Source organism: Capricornis sumatraensis, chromosome 2, assembly GCF_032405125.1.
Source record: "Capricornis sumatraensis isolate serow.1 chromosome 2, serow.2, whole genome shotgun sequence".
Taxonomy (NCBI): Eukaryota; Metazoa; Chordata; class Mammalia; order Artiodactyla; family Bovidae; genus Capricornis; species Capricornis sumatraensis.
The window spans coordinates 218,965,916-218,978,887 of NC_091070.1; the positions used below are offsets into that span (position 1 = coordinate 218,965,916).

At 58.9% G+C, this 12,972-nt stretch overlaps 1 protein-coding gene across 1 annotated transcript in view; it reads right to left on the reverse strand.

The window, feature by feature from the left end:
• The window catches only part of HDAC4 (histone deacetylase 4), a 143,272-nt gene that overhangs the window by 44,526 nt on the left and 85,774 nt on the right, over nucleotides 1-12,972 (reverse strand). Inside the window, exons 9-12 of the mRNA XM_068961973.1 lie at nucleotides 12,295-12,411; nucleotides 12,002-12,200; nucleotides 6,142-6,380; nucleotides 1,552-1,809 (exon numbers count right to left, since the gene is read on the reverse strand). Of these exons, the coding sequence (XP_068818074.1) occupies nucleotides 1,552-1,809; nucleotides 6,142-6,380; nucleotides 12,002-12,200; nucleotides 12,295-12,411 (813 nt within the window). The remainder of the gene's footprint in view (nucleotides 1-1,551; nucleotides 1,810-6,141; nucleotides 6,381-12,001; nucleotides 12,201-12,294; nucleotides 12,412-12,972) is intronic.

The following is a 12,972-nucleotide window of genomic DNA, read 5'->3' on the forward strand; positions in this document are numbered from 1 at the left end:
GAGTGAGGAGCAGACTGCCGCCCCTGCCTTGGGCCTCCCTCCGCAGGTGCTTCCTCCCACGGCCTCTCCAGATGTGACACCTGACGCCCCCGGAGCAGGTGCCCATCCAAGGTGACTCTGCAGACTGCTGCGCGTGCCACCGCATTTCCCCGAGACGAGCTTGCGGTTCTCTGCTTGCGGTTCTTCTTCCGAGAACCAGACACCCAGCGCCTCTGATCACTGCCTCAGACTCAGAGCCCAGGGATAACTCCCCTAAGAGAATGCCGACCACCTTATCATTGGCAAGACACCAGCCCTAAAAAACTGCCTCCCGGTTTCACACCAGCGCAGTAAGAACACGCTGAACTCCAGTTATAAGAGGAAGCTGCCGCCTCTGTGAACGGGCGAGGCCCTGACCTAAGCCCCCGGGGTGGGAGGCCCACGGCCTGGATGGCCCGCCTGGCGTGCTCACACTGCCGAGTCCACACGGCAGCGGGGACAGTGGCCTCCCCTGCCCTGCCCTCCTTGCTGTCATTAGCACTGGCTGCAGGGGCCCTTGAAGAGCAGGGGTTTCGCGCTAACACTGGCCGAGACGTGAGACAGGCTGCCCTCTGAATGAGAACTAGCAAAAGTGACCGCCAGCCACCTGTGGCCCCGCCTTTAAATGCGGAGCCAGGGAGAAGGCTGACCTGCTACCCAAGAGGGGCTCCCGGGAAACCGAGGCACTGAGCTGAGCCTTGGTGTCACCTCCCACCCTGGTCCCGGGGCGGTGGGGGAGGCACCCCCTGGGCTGTCGGGGGAGGGGGAGTATGCCTGGGCAGCCAGCACTGGGCCCACGGGGAGGGTTGGCTGAGCCAGGGCCCTACACCCCAGGTGCTGAGCTCCACAATGAAGGACACCGTTAGATTTTAGAGTCCACCCCTCGGACGCCCTGGCCCAGCTTCTCAGGAACCAGATCACTCCCTGGGGGCACTCAGGCCTAAGACGGGCTTCCGACTGGCTAGCTGGCTGTCCCAGTGCTTTCTCGTCCCGGCCGTTTTATTCTTCACTGTAAGTTAACGAGTCACTCCTTGGGTGTATTCATCGTCTCTTAGGAGTCTGTTAACTGTCGGTGCCAGGGAACCTCACTGGCTCTGGGTGTCCAGACCAGGCTGCTTTTCTGGATCTGCCAGGCTGGTCACTAGTGTCTTCTTGGGCTCAAAGGTCATGGCTTCTGACCAGATGCTGCAAACCTTCTTGATCAATGATTAAGTCAGCCTCCCTCTTCCCCTTCTATGCTGAATCCACCAGCATTCGGATTTGCGTTAATCTGCAGCCTTTGGGCCTGAAGGGGAACCATCCCTAGAGAGTCTGGGGCTTGCTCAGCTGAGAAGCAGGTGCATAAATACACAGTGGACAGAGGGCCAGTGTCTCGGGGTGATACCTGCAAAGCAGGGCTCACGTCACATCTGCCCCCGTATTAGGAGGGAAAGCTGGGGGCCTGGGCCGGCAGGTGTGGAGGACGAAGACCTTGGACTTGCTCTAGGCGCCGTGCTCACCCGCCGCTGCCCATCCCCCCCGCTCTGCGGGCACCTGTCTGAAGAGCAGCTCCTGCTCTGTGGGCAGCCGCTGGCCGGGGTCCGCCTCCCGTGGGGGCTCCGTCTCCTCGTCATCACTCTCGATGGGCTCCTGCTTCACCTGCACCCCAGCCAGCGCATGGGCCTCCTTCTGCCCCGGGAGCCGGTCCAGGAAGGGCTCCTCCAGGAGTGCCTGGTGCTCCCGCAACTCCTCCTCCGTCTCCTCGGGGTGGCTCTCGGGCTGCCGGGCTGGCTCGCTGGGTTTGGGGATCATCTGTAACACAGGGTTACCAGGTGGAGTGTGGCGGGATGGGGACGAGGGAGGTGCTGGGACAGGAAGGGGGTGGTCACAGAGCCCACGTCTCGGGATCAGAGAGCTGACCTGGGCTGAGGCAGGACACACACAGAGCCCATGTCTCAGCATCAGCGGGGCTGACCGTCCGAGGATGCTGTCACCCTGGGCTGAGGCAGGACAGGACACAGACACACAGACACACACTGAGCCCACATCTCAGGAACAATGGGGCTGACCGCCCAAAGATGCTGTCACCCTGGGCTCAGGCAGGACAGGACACAGACACACACACACAGACACACAGAGCCCATGTCTCAGGAACAATGGGGCTGACCATCCGAGGACACTGTCACTCTGGTCTGAGGCAGGGGACGTGCAGACACACACACAAAGACACACACACACACATGCACGCACGCACGAACACACGTGCGTGCTGGGCACTGTCCGTGGTGTGTGCCCGTGTATGTGCACACACACAGACACACACGCCAGGAGCTGTTCACGGTGCACATGTGTGCACATGCGCACACGTGCACGCACACGCGCACACACACATGAGCACGCGCGTGCGCGCGCGCGCGCACACACACACACACACACACACACACACACACACACACACACACACACACACACACACACACACACACACACACACACACACACACACACACACCCGGGCGCTGTCCGTAGTGCTGAGATAAAACAGCCTAGTGTGGTACCTGCTACCACGTGCTTGTTTGCCAGTCACAGTGAAATCACAATGCAGTCACTCACCACAATCGCAAGGTGTTGACCCACGTCCATACCTGGGTGTGAAGTGGGGCTGGGGGGGTGCACCCTCCTTCCTTCTCAGTCACCCCACCCACCACCCCAGCAGCTCACAGCCAGGCACCACAGGGACAGGCGGCCTCTGAGTGCGCTCACCCACGCCGCTGGCCCTGAGCCCGCAGCCGGCACACCATGCCCCGTCCCTGCTGAACTTCCATGAGCAAGAGCCCCACCCTGCCAGGGAGGACGGACCCTTCCCCACATCCTGACTGTTTCTGGAAGGAAACCAAGGGCTTCCAAGAAGCCTCAAGTTTTAGTCCTGAGCACTTGTGTTTTAAAAAAGTCCTTCTGGAAGCACCTGCTCCCTGACCCACAGCTGGACAAGCGCAGCCTGGCCCAAGAGGGGAGGACTGGGGACGCCTGTGCTAGGGCTGGGCTGCATGTGCGGTGAGCAGCCGGGGCCAGCTGTACCGCGGGCCCCAGGGGCAGGCCCCAGAGGAGGACGGACCCACTGACACCCTCCCGGGCAGCTGGCTTGCTCTGCCGAGTGAACAGTTTCCACTGGGCTAGGGACTTGTTCTAGTGACCGTCCCCTAAGCTGCTGTGCTAAGCTCTGCAAAGGAAGCACGCTGTGAAAGGAAAGCCCGGCCCCTCTCTACATCCGCCCCAAGGCAGCATATCCTCAGGAAATTCCAATCCAGCTGGAACACGGAGGACACAGCTTCTGGAGCAGGTCCGTGCTCAGCGGAAGGTGAGAGGTGTGAGTGGGGACAAAGCCACAGGGCGGGCAGGGGGCAGACAGGCTCCAAAACATTTCGAGTAAACAATCCTCCAACCTTACATCTGGTGATCTGACTGACTTCTCACAGCGGTTCATCCAAAAAATGTTCTGAAAATCTGTCTTTGAAGATTTGGGGATCTGTCCATCTCATCTGCTTCCCACATACCTGGAGCTGGTGAGGCCCCACTATGAGCTTTGTGCTTATACAGAGTCCACTGGGGGTGAGACCACCACCTCCCGACCAGGCTGGGGGCAGGAGGACCCATCTCCACCAGCAGAGGGCTCTGGGCCTCTCCTGGGCCCCCCAGGTCCACAGGGGCCTGGAAACCTCAGCAGGTGGCATCAGGAGCCTCAGCTTTATGGTCCGCGGGGCCAAAGCGCTAGCGTTTCTGTCATCCCTCAGCGTCTGATGCAGAGCCTAACAAGTAACAGGCTGGGGTTGACGGGAGGTTTGGGGAGCGCAGGGCCTGGGAAGGTGGCTGGGGGACAGACTGGTGAGTAGACGTCACAGCAGAGTGACGGGGAGGGAACAAGGACGGGGGAGAGTGGGAGCAGGCAAGGACCCTGTGGTGTGCTCCAGGGTGCGGCTGTGAGGGAAGAGGCTGTGGGCACTGCGTGGGAGGAGGGAGGAGGACACGGGGACGGGGCGTGGACAGCGGGGGGGACATGGGGACGGGAGCCCCCAGCACCACAGACTTAAGCCTCCAGATGATGGTCTGGGAGGCAGGTGCTGTCTCAGAGCGGGAGGCAAGCTCCTCTCTGCTGTGGGAAGATAAAGAGTCAGGCTGAGAACGGGTGGGGTCAGGGGACTGCCTGCAGAGAAATGACCCTTTGGGGGCTCAGTCGGGAGGGGGTGGAAGATCAGCAGAGGGGCTGGTCCAGGCGCGCCAGGGGACCCCAGGGATTCCAGGCCAGGCGCCTGAGGACAGCTGCATGGAGGGAGGTCGGGGCATGAGGGGCACGGGACCTGGGCCTGCTGCAGAGAGGCTGAGACCCAAACTCTGGGCAACCTGTGAGGGGCTGTCCTGGGAACGGGGATCGGAGCAAGGGATCGGGCGATAGACCAGGGCTGGAAATGATGGTTAGGAAGAAGCAGGCAGATGAAGAAGCAGGGAAACGGAGGCGGGGCTGCTCCCAGGGAACTTGGAGAAGCCGTGGCTAATCCTGGAGGAGCCGGGGCTGCCCCCGGCCCTGCCAGGAGGTCAGCTCTGAGTGGGCATGCGTGACCTTGGGAACGACCACGCTGACCCAGCAGCAAAGAGCACACACAGAGCCACTCTGCCTCCCCAAGGCCTTCTGGGCCTCAGGAGCACCCTCTCACCAACTGAGCGAGAACGGAGGGAACTCCATGCTTGGAACAGCAAGCTTCTGAAAGCCAGACTGGAGTTCAGGGCCCAAACCAAACTGGTGAGCAGGCCAGCATTTAAGACTACTGGACACGCTCACCATGAGATGCCCAAACAATTGGGACCCAGTGTTCATGTTCACAACTGGGCTGAGGAGCAGTAACCCATGCGAGGAATGGCTGAGACCCTGGTGCACTCCAGCCAGAGCTGCGGGGTGGGGCTGCGGGCCTTGGCTCAGGAGCCTTCAGGCCACGGGCCCGGAAGACAGAGGGCAGAAACGTCAGTGCTGGCAGTGCTGGGTACGACTGTCAGCTCCCCGCACCCTCTGGGAGATCAGTGCATAAACAATTCAATCAGCTGTCGCTCGCGACAGCAAATCAATCACGGAGGGAAATCCAGAGAGATCAGCCGCGTCTGTCTCTCTGTTGGAGAACATACCACACGTGAACAGGTGTTCCTGTCTTTCCAGTCTCCTACCCTATCACTCAGAGAACGACACAACACAATTAAGAAGACAGCCGGCATCAGAAAGGTGACACAGAGTGCCTCTGACACTTCGGCCTGTCTTGCCCACCTTAAAGGTGCCTTTCCTGCCCCACGGGGCTGCGTTCAGCTGCCCAACCCACTCCTGACCCTGCCCTGTGCCATCTGGTAGAGGAGCCTGCCAGGCAGAGGGGCTCTGGGGCAGGGGTGCTGAGCCTGTGTCCAAGCGCTTGGGCAGGCAGTAGGGCCTGGTCTGGGGCAGCTTGCTGTTTGTTCAGGGCCCCCAGTTCTCCCAGGATGGGAGCTGCCGGGCAATGTGATGGCTCTGCGTTTAACCTTTGGAGGAACCGCTGGACAGCTTTCCAGAGTAGTTCCTCTCATTCTCTATCAGAAAAGGGCTTTGCTTCCAATGTTAGCATTTGGAACCAGTTATTTGAAACTGCTGCTCTTGCTTCAATAACCAGCAGGGAGGGCCACACTGACCTCGGTGCCGCCTGCTGCTGAAAGCAGGTCGGGAGTGACCGACCAGCTGGATGGAGGGATGCAGACCTCTGGGCAGGAGCCCTCTGGCCGAGGCTGCTGCAATGGGCAGGCACAGCGCCAGTGTCCAGGGGCCTGGAACCTGTGCCTCTGCTGGGCACTCTCTGCTGGGGACTCTCCGCTGGGGACTCTCTGCTGGGAGTTTGCTTAAGAGGATAAATCCCCTTAAGAAACCCGAGAGACTCCTGAGGGGCAAGGAGAATAAGCCACCCAGGGACACAGACGCTTCGGGAACATAGCCCACCCCACTCCTGCCTCCTTCATGCCACCAACGGGACAAGCTGCTCACTGCCGTGTGTCCCCGGCCCCGCCCCGACGTGTTCCAGGCCCCGCCCCCACCACTCCCGGCCCCGCCCCCACCACTCCCGGCCCCGCCCCGCGCCTCACCTTGTTGAGGTGCAGCTGCGGCTGCTGGAAGTGCTGCTTGTGCTTCTCCAGGAACTGCTGGTGCTGCTGCTGGATGACCAGGTGCTGCAGCGCCTGCGCGCTCTGAGGCAGCGGCGCCGACTGCGTGCGGCCCAGCGGGCGGTGCTGCCGCAGCTTGTGCACCGAGGGTGCCACGCGCTCAGCCCCTACCAGGGGCTGCGCGTGCAGGGGCAGCGCGCCCAGGCCTGCAAGATAGCGGTCTGGAGAGAGCACGGGGAGGGGAAGAACAGAAGGGAGGGGCGAGGCCTGGTGAGTCCGTGACGGAGGCTGGCCGCCACAGCCTCCCCGAAGCCCGCCAGGTCTGCTCCTGCACGCTGACCACCCGAAGCCTGGACTTAGGGGCAGTGGCCAATCACCTGGTCCCCCCATACCCAGTCCAGGTCGTAAGTGGGCAGCCCCAGCACAGGCGCCCTCAGAGGAAGGGGCCAGGGTCTGGTGGCTCCAGAATGTTCTGGAAGACCAGCGAGTGGGCACCTTCTTGACAGCCTCAGAAACCCAGGTTTGAGGAAGACACCTGCCCTTATGAACCAAACCATTTTAAGGGTCTCAAGACGTCGATTTTATACACAAAGAGGGCATCAACACTTGAAAAAAATTCTGATGCATGTTGTCAAAATCTCTGCAAATTTCTAGGAAAGGCTGTCACCTGCTGCCCAGGAGAAGGGCAGCTCGGCCGCACCGTGTCTGGGCTGAGTGTTTAAATTAAGAATCTGTGTGGACAGAAGAGGGTAGGTTTGAATCTTGCTTCAAAATGCAACCTCCTCATGTGAACCAGGAGGTGGAATGCTCTCCTTCTATATTCCTTTCCACCATCAGTACTTTTTCTTTTACAAATTGTGGGTTTAGACAGTTTGCCATTTTCCCTGGTACCACAGGCAAAAGGGTGTAACAGACCCTTCCCAGGCCCCCTGAGTATCTGTCCCCCGGCACCAGAGCTGGAGAAACTAAACCACATCACTCAGGCTGCCTGTGACCCCAGATCAGGGCGTCTGACCAGGAAAATCACGGGTGGACAGGCCATGCCAGCTCTCAGCCACCCAGTGCTGACTCCTGGAGGGGGCTGTGTTGCCGTGTTTAGTCGAACCCAAGCCCCCTCCAGGGGGAACTGACTGTCAGTCTTTTCCTAGTCCCTTCCTGGAGGTTATTTCTGTATTAAAATTTTTGCTTTGTGTACAAATAGAAAAAAAAGGTTCAACTCTAGCAAAATAGTCCTTCACTACCTTTTCAAAAAGTTAACCAGTCACAGTTCCCTAAACCACCATCACTTTTGATCCAACCCAAACAGTTTTCTGGGAAGATAAGTTATCTTAAACCTTATGATCTGCTTGGTTAGTAAACTAAAGTGAATAACTCGAAAGGTAGAACCAATTCTGTCCTGGGTTTTCTATGGATAGAAAAGTTAAGAACAAACAAAAACACAGCATCACGTGGAGGTCTTTCATCAGTTGTTGGTCTGGTAGCTCAGACAGTCAAGAGTCGGCCCGCAATGCAGGAGATCCAGGTTCAATCCCTGGGTCGGGAAGATCCCCTGGAGAAGGAAATGGCAACCCACTCCAGTATTCTTGCCTGGAGAATCCCATGGATGGAGGAGCCTGGTGGGCTACATACCATGGGGTCGCAAAGAGTCGGACACAACTGAGTGACTTCACTTTCACTTTCTTTCACTTGGTCTGGGTATTATGGGGGATTAAATCATTTCACCAGCTTCCCAGGTGGCGCTAGTGGTAAAGAACCCTCCTGCCAATGCAGGAGACATAAGAGACGTGGGTTCAATCCCTGCGTTGGGAAGATCCCCTGGAGGAGGGCATGGCAACCCACTCCAGTATTCTTGCCTGGAGAATCCCATGGACAGAGGAGCCTGGCGGGCTGCAGTCCACGAGGTGGCACAGACTCGAACATGACTGTGAAAGTCACTGAGTCTATGCAGTCCATGGAATTCTCCAGGGCAGAACACTGCAGTGGGTGGCCTTTCCCTTCTCCAGGGGACCTTGCCAATCCAGGGATCAAACCCAGGTCTCTCACACTGCAGGTGGATTCTTTACCAGCTGAGTGACCGGGGAAGCCCTAAGTGACTCAGCACGTAAATCATTTCATGGAGGGAAGAAGGATGTCAGCCACTGGACGCTGCACTTATGGGATTAAAAGTCCACTCAGTCACTGAAAGTCACCCTCTCAGAAGACATCGCTTGTTTTTAAAGCTTCCTGGGCCCCCGAGAATGAGGGTGTCACAGGTGGCAGGGCTGCAGAGCCCTGCGTTGGGGCCACTGGGCTGGCCATGCATCATATCCGCAGGGAAGCGGCTCTCAGTTTTAGAGGAGGAAACAATTCCAGAAATCCAGTGTCTGCTGTGACCCCCGTTAGGGAACCAGGACCCCAAGTGAGCTGGAAAGGTGAGGACTCTGGGTGCTCCAGGTGCCCCTCCCTGTGATTGGGGCTCCAGCCGCTTGATGCTGGCCCAAAAGCCTGCCTTGGCCAGGAAGACACCACCCTGAGGACACAGGCCTCTGTCCCTGCAGAGTGCGGGCAGCTGGTGGTGGAGAGGCCTGACTTCCAGTCCCCGATGCCGGGGGAGCCGTGTCTACACAGAGCCCCGGCTGTTCAGGCTGGACCCTGGTCTGGTTCCCCTCCACCCCTCACCTCTTACCTCCACCCTTTCACCCAAGATTAGGCTCTAGATCTTCTGGCAGGGGGATGGGTAAAGCACTGGGGCCCCCACACTTGAGGAAAGTGTCACGATCAGCACCCCTTAAAACTGGACATCTGACCTTCCAGGAGAAATACCCCATACCTGGTCCAGTGTGGACTCAGGCCACACTTGAGTTCAGAAGTTTCTGGTTCAGAACTGGAAGATGACCGCTCAGACCATTCACAGGAGCTTTTGATGGTAACTGGAAACTGGTTGGCTTTCGGTATGTGCTGTGAAACTTCCAAGCAAGAGGGCCCAGCGCATTAGGGTCCAGTTCTGGCCTAGTGACCGGCCGGCCTGTGGAGGCTGGCTGGATAGCAGGGCCCTGGCAGCCTGTGGCTGCCCTTGTTCAGCCCCAGTGAAGGGACCTGAGGGTGGCCGGTGCTGAGCGGCTCCTCCCGGGGGCAGGGCGGACCAGCCTCCTCAGAGGTCCTCTCTGGAGCAGGGGGTAAGGACAGCTATGGGACGGGAGCTCCCGGTGAGCACCCAGCCCTTCCGCGGACACCTGGGCTGAAGGTTTCCTTCACCTGCACTAACAGTGAGCGACTCTGCAAACAAAGGTGCCGCACAGGCGCCCCCTCAGGTGTGGGGGTTCAAGAAAAAGAGGAGTCGAAAAGCCAAACCGCCCTCTGTTCTGGGCCCGGTTCAGCTGCGCCGGCCTTGGCACTGGGGATCCTGTTCAGTCCATGTGGATTCTCACGTGAAATCCACGTGAGACAGGTGACTCCTGTGGCCTGAGCCCTTACACACCCACTGTCCAACTTAAAGAGTCTTTAAAGCTGGGGTGTGTCGACCTGCACACCCCACCTTGACCAGCTGCTCAGTGTTCAACCTGGAGACTGGGGCACTGGGCTCTTTTCAGTAGACTAGCACACAATCACCGGCTATCAGGAGCCTCCTGCAGCGGCGAGGACCCAGGCTGTGGGAGCCACTCTGAGCAGGCGCCATGTGGAACTCACACCCGCACGCCTGCTCCCTGATAGACCCAGGCCGGCTGCTCCTCCCGCACAGTCAGCCGTTGTGGAATGATGTGGCCCTAGCTCTGACACCATCTGTCCACAGTGACCACCAGCAAGCAGGCACGTCTGTGGGCCCTGGGAACCTCAGAGAACCTACCAGAAGCCAGCCTGCAGTGTAAGCCCGACCCTTCCTGACATGGCTCAGACACCGCCTGGCACCAGGTGCCACCGCAGAGGTATCTGCTGTGCCCTTTCTGGCATCAGATGCTGAGGGGGTGCTGGGAGGGGCTGCGCAAGGTAACTCGGTGTCTGTGCTCTGGGGGATGGAGGTGCACAGAGAAATTGCCTGTGCTGAGCGCCCAGGAGGCCCCGAAGCTGGGCCTGACGTGGAGGAAGGGCCCTGAGGCCGGGCGTGCAGCAGGTGATGTGGGCCTCGTCAGCGCTGGGTGAGCCTGCACCCCGAGCGCAGAGCGGGCCGGGGGCTGTGCGCCAGGCCGGAGCTGTCTGCCTGTGCTACCCGTGCTGGTGGGATGGTCCCCGTTCCTACCACGCCTCAGCCAGTGGCCACATGAGAACGTGGCGAATCACACGTGGCCTGGAGAAGCCACAGCCGGCCCCCGCTTTTAACTGTCACTGTCCAGGGGAGGGACGGGGGCAGGGGCCGTTGGGAAGCTTGGGATGGATGCATACACACTGCTGGGCTTAAAACGGGTAACTAACAGACCTGTCGAGCAGCACACGGAACTCCGCTCCATGTGGTGTGGCCGCCTGGATGGGGGGCGGGTTTGAGGGAGCACGGGTGTGTGTGTAGTGGCTGGGTCCCTCCACTGCCCACCTGAAACGGTCACCGCACTGTTTGTTAACAATGAAAGTGAGATTTTCACTATGAAAGTGAAAAGCCTCAGTTGCTCAGTCGAGTCCAACTCTGCGACCCTATGGACTGCAGTCCGCCAGGCTCCTCTGTCCATGGGATTTTTCTAAGCAAGAACACTGGAGTGGGTTGCCATTCCCTTCTCCAGGGGAATCTCCCTGACCCACGGATTAAATCTGAGTCTCCTGCATTGCAGGCAGATGTTTTAGTGTCTGAGCCACCAGGGAAGTATTGTTTGTTAATTGGCTATACTCCAATGCAAAATAAAAAGTGAAAAGAGCCAAGAAAAAAAGTGAAAAAACCACAACTTCCAGTGTCAGTGTGAACGGCCACAGCTCTGGGCCTGGGGAGGGCTTCCTGGCAAACCTACAGGAGTGTAAGGCGACCCCAGGGAGGCCTAGGAACAGGGAGTGGGGCAGGGAAGGGCCCACGCGACGCTGGGAAGGACAGACAGGCCAGCTGGGAAGTAAGGGAGAGAGCAAGGGCGAATGTGGAGAATGACAAAACCAAGTGTCTCCACCAGAGCAACCAACAGCTGAAGGGGACTTCCCTGCTGATACTGATACTGGGGGCTCTGTCGGCCCTCCTAAAACCTGGGGAGGAAGCTAAAGACCCAGCTGGATGGTGCCTGGACCTCGGAGGTCAGCTCTGCAGCAGGGCCCCCTCATTTCACAGAGAACCCTGAGCACTCTGTCACTCGGAAAGTAACACCTTTACACTGCTGTTGCTATGCAAATCTTAGAGCAAATTTGTGTGTGTGTGTGTGAGTCGCTCAATAATGTCTGACTCTTTGTGACCCCATGCACTGTAGCCCGCCAGGCTCCTCTGTCCATGGGATTCTCCAGGCAAGAATTCTGGAGTGGGTTGCCATGCCCTCCTCCAGGGGATCTTCTCGACCCAGGGATTGAACCTGGGTCTCCTGCATTGCAGGCAGAATCTTTACCATTTGAGCCACCAGGAAAGCCTTAATTTTTTTTTCTAAACATAACCACCCATTAGATGGGGCACGTTTTTTAAAAAAAAAAACGCTGCTGATAGGAATCCGCTGCCCAGCAGGGCCAGCTCTGTGCTCCATCACACCCTGAGCACCCAAAGGGCAGACACGTCAGGGACCTGGCAACCTGCTCTTGGGAAATCAACCAGAAGGTGTGTCTGGGGCTCTGGCTTCCACGCCCCTGGCTCTGTGAGGGGACTCGGCCTCTCCGGCCACAGCCTGGCGTGGGAGGGCTTGGGAGCAGGCGTTCTGGGGGACAGGTCGCCCGCCCCGCCCAGGGAGCCCAGGACGGCCCGATGCAGCCCGCTCACCTGTGACGAGGGGCGTCTGTGCAGGCGGCTGCTCCAGGAGGACCACGTGCTGCAGCAGGGAGCCAGGGGCTGCCCCTGTGTCACGCTCCAGGGGCGCCGTGCCCAGGTAGGGGGCGAGGTGGGCGCCGGGGAAGAGGGAGACGCGCTGCTGCAGGGCAGGGAGGGCCAGTCTCTCGGCCTCCTGCTGGCCGGCTGCCCCCTGGACAGACAGGCACAGCCGGGCGCCCGGGTCAGGGGCCTGGCGGGGGCTGCCCCGCACCACCGCCTCGCAGACCCCAGGGGCGCCCACTTACCGTGGAGGGGCCGGTGGCGGGCAGCCCCAGCGTGATGTTGGGCAGGGATGGTGAGGTGTAGAGGGGCAGCGGGCCCACCGAGCCCTCTCGCGCCACGAGTCTGTGCGCCAGGCTGGTCTGCGGACAGAGCACACGGGCGTCACGCAGGCTGCACGGCCGGCCTGTGGCCCTACGCCTGGGCCACAGGGAGTGACGAGAGAAACCCTCCAGGGCAGGCTGAGGTCCCCGGGACAGAGACGTGTGAACAAGGACAGCTCGGAGGCAGACACAGCATCGCAAAGTCATCAACTGATTCATGACCTGTCCCTCTCCTGTTTGCTCTTGTTCAATCCACACAACACTGCAAAACTATCAGAATGAACCTAGGATAATATACTTAAAAATGTAGTCTTAGGATCAGGAATGTCTTTCCAAACATAATGTGAGAGGGAGGAGCCAGAGAAGGAAATGCAGATTATAGAAAAATGCTTTCATGTAAAAGGCAAATAACAGTGCTGACAAAGTCGGCGACTGTAGTACAGACAAAGGCCATATGTAAAGAGCAAGCAAATCAAACAACAACCAGTGAGAAGCAACAAAGAAGAGCCAGGATGGAGAAGAGACTCATTTGAAAAAAAACATCAGCAGTAATCTAAAGAAAAAAGATCTAAAAAAAAAAACATTAAAAAACCTATGCAG